Source organism: Plecotus auritus (assembly GCF_963455305.1).
Source record: "Plecotus auritus genome assembly, chromosome: 1".
In the NCBI taxonomy this organism is placed as follows: Eukaryota; Metazoa; Chordata; class Mammalia; order Chiroptera; family Vespertilionidae; genus Plecotus; species Plecotus auritus.
This window is the reverse complement of record NC_137770.1, coordinates 113,878,553-113,881,592: the sequence shown is the minus strand read 5'-3', so window position 1 is coordinate 113,881,592 and position 3,040 is coordinate 113,878,553. Positions and strand designations below refer to the sequence as shown.

General features: G+C 54.2%; 1 protein-coding gene across 1 annotated transcript; it reads right to left on the bottom strand.

The window, feature by feature from the left end:
* Positions 1-514: 514 nt before the first annotated feature.
* Positions 515-1,857, bottom strand: LOC308240852 (NAD kinase-like; the record flags this gene model as incomplete). The annotated part of the gene is given in 2 exon segments (XM_080654297.1): positions 515-1,389; positions 1,392-1,857. Coding segments are annotated over 2 exon segments (1,341 nt in total).
* Positions 1,858-3,040: the final 1,183 nt, after the last annotated feature.

The following is a 3,040-nucleotide window of genomic DNA, read 5'->3' as shown; positions in this document are numbered from 1 at the left end:
GGTGGGGCCGACTCATTCGTTAGGAATGTGTGGGTCGACCTCACCTGGCCACCACCAGGCTCCCGGGTGACACTTACTCTGTGGCCCTGTCACACCAAAGCAGGGGTAGGAGGCAGGACCCATCTGCCCCCCAGCCTGTGACCACCTCCCAAGTGCTCTTCACACGGGTCTCCTGGGGGTTCGGCCGAGGTGCAGGGTTAGGGGAGCGTGTGCCCAAGGAAGACTTGGCTGTGAGACATTTATTTCAACACCAAAGGATAGGTCCCTCCATTCTGACCCTCTCTCTGTGATAGCTGATCCGTGAAGTTTCCTGACAGAGAACAGGAGAGCCCGTGCAGCTCCTGGGACGGCTTGTCTATAGAAATGCAAAAAGGTCAGACTTGCAATGTTAGAAACGGCTGATCTGGCTGACAAAGGCAGATTCTGGGGCTCCTTCTCTGGCCACAGACACAATGACTTGCTACCTGATGCTTTCAGGGACCACCCGTGTGGACCACACGTGCAGCGGGCGAGGTTAGCCCTCCTCCTCCCCCTCCTCGTCCAAGAAGTAGGCCTGCTGCTTGTGCACGTTCCAGTGCAGACACTGGGCCAGGCTCTCGAACCAGTCGCTCACAGGGTCCCGCAAGCAGACGGAGGGGAGCGGGTAGCACGAGGTAGTGATGCTGATGCTGTCTCCATGGTGGATCTCCTGCCTCTTCCGTCCGTCGAAGGACACCCACACGGTGTTCCTTGCTTCTGGTGACAACATGATCTTGAGCTCGACTCTTGGAGGGACCACGATGGGCCGGAATGACAGTGAGTGGGGACAGATGGGCGTGATCATGATGGCCGGCAGGTTGGGGTGGAATTGGATCATGGAGGCCCTGGCTGCCACTGGGTACGCCGTGCTGCTCGTCAGGGTGGAGACGATCATGCCATCACTCTGCACCGTAGTGATGAGGTGTCCGTCCAGGTACACGTCCACGTTGGACAAGTAGGAGGAGGGGCCTCTGTCAATCACCACTTCGTTTAAGACATGGTACTGCATGACCTGCTTCCCGGCCTCCGTGTCCCAGTCCGAAGCCAGCACCCCATTCTCAATGACCCTATTAAGGATGGCCATCTTCTTCCCTCTGAGCTCCTTCAAGACCTTGACCTTCAGCTGGCTCCAGAGAATAACAGCTCCGTTCCCCTGTATCACCTGAGTCACTTGCGTCTGAAAATTCTTGAGGTTGAAGGGGGTCAGGAAGCCCAGCGAACCCAGGTGGAATGCCATGACAGGAGGTACACTGCCCTGGAAGAGCGAGGAGGCGTAGAGCAGGGTCCCATCCCCGCCCAGGCAGATGATGAAGTCGATCTGGTTGGAAATGTCGTCGTAGTCTTCTCGGAAGGTGCAGAACTTCTTCACGGGCTGAAGCTGTCATCACCCACGATGGCAAGGTCTCCTAGAACCTTCTTCTCCACATACACGATCACGTTGTTCTCCTCCATCAGGTACACGCAGAGCTCCTTGAAGGGCTGCCGCAGGCTGGCGTCCCGGATCTTCTTGATGACGAGGACGCTCTTTGGGGACTTGTTCCACGACAACCGCTGCCTGGCAGGGTCCTGGATGTGCATGATGGTCTGGGATTTCTGCAACACACAGGCCTTTGGTCCAAAAGTGGTCACTGGGCACGGCCCGTGCAGAGAGCGGGTCCTCCTGAATTCCTTGGTGCTCGCCAGGGCGGGCAAGGTAGACAGGCTGCGGGACTTGGTGTGACCCCGGATGGGGTGGCCCAGCACAGTGTCCTCATCCCCGTGGCAGGCGGCACAGCGGTAGGAGGATGCGTCTGCGCTCAGCCCCTTCCGCACGTTGACTTTCTCCGTCTCCATCTCCATCATCGATGAATGAGGGCTTCACTGCCGCAGACGCCTGCAGGGCCGCCCTCTGGCCCGGCTCGTTCCGCTGACTCCGCCACCCCGCAGCCGCTCATCGTCACTAGCCGGCCCCCGGGCGCCATGGCCGTATCCCGCCCCATGGCCACCAGGACCGTGGCCTCGTTTTAGGGTTAGCATTAATGCTAGGGTTAATCTTAGGGCTAGGGGCAAAATTATGGTTAGGGTTAGGGCTAGATTTAGGGTTAGAGTTAGAGCTAGGGATAGGGTTAAGATATGGGTTTGGTTAAGATTAGAGCTAGTGTTAAAGTTAGTGTTTTGGTTTAGGGTTAGGTTTAGGACTTGGGTTAGGGTTAGAGTTAGGACTGGTATTAGGGTTATCTTTAGTGTTATGTCTAGGGTTAGGGTTAGGGTTATGGTTAGGTCTAGGGATAGGTTTAGCTTTAGAGCTAGGGTTAGGATTATGTTTAGATCTAGGGTTAAGATTAGAGTTAGTGTTTGGACTAGGTTTTGGTGTAGGGTTCAGGTGACTGCATATTAGAATTACTTGGACACTCAGGGATAGGGTTAGGGTTAGGTTTAAGACTAAGTCTAGTATTAGGGTTAGGTATAAGCTAGGGGTGAGTGGTAGGGCTAGGGTTTGCGTTAGGGCTAGTGTTAAGGTTAGGGTTAGGGCTAAGGCTAGGTTTAGGGTTAGGGCTAGAGTTAGGGTTAGCATTAGGGCTAGGTTTAGGGTTAGGGTTAAGGTTAGGGCTAGGGCCAGGGCTAGGGCTAGGGTTAGGGTTAGGGTTATGGTTAGGGCTGGGCTAGGGCTAGGGCTAGGGTTAGGGTTAGGTTTAGGTTTAGGCCCAGAGTTAGGTTTAGAATTAGGGCTGGGGCAGGGTTACGGTTAGTGTTAACTTCGTTTTAGGGTTATGGTTATGGTTAGAGCTAGAGTTTGGTTTAGGGTTGAGGCTAGGGTTAGGGATAGGGTTATTAAGGCTGGGCTTGAGTGAGTATTAGGGTTATGGCTAGGGATAGGTTTAGTGCTAGGGCTAGGGTTAGTTTTAGGAATAGCATCCAGGTCCTTCCATGGACATTGTAATCCCCTGGAGCGTTAGAGTTAGTTTTAAGGTTAGGATTAGGAGTATGGGTAGTGTTAGGGTTAGGTTTAGGTTAAGGATTAGGGTAAGGGCTAGGGATAGCA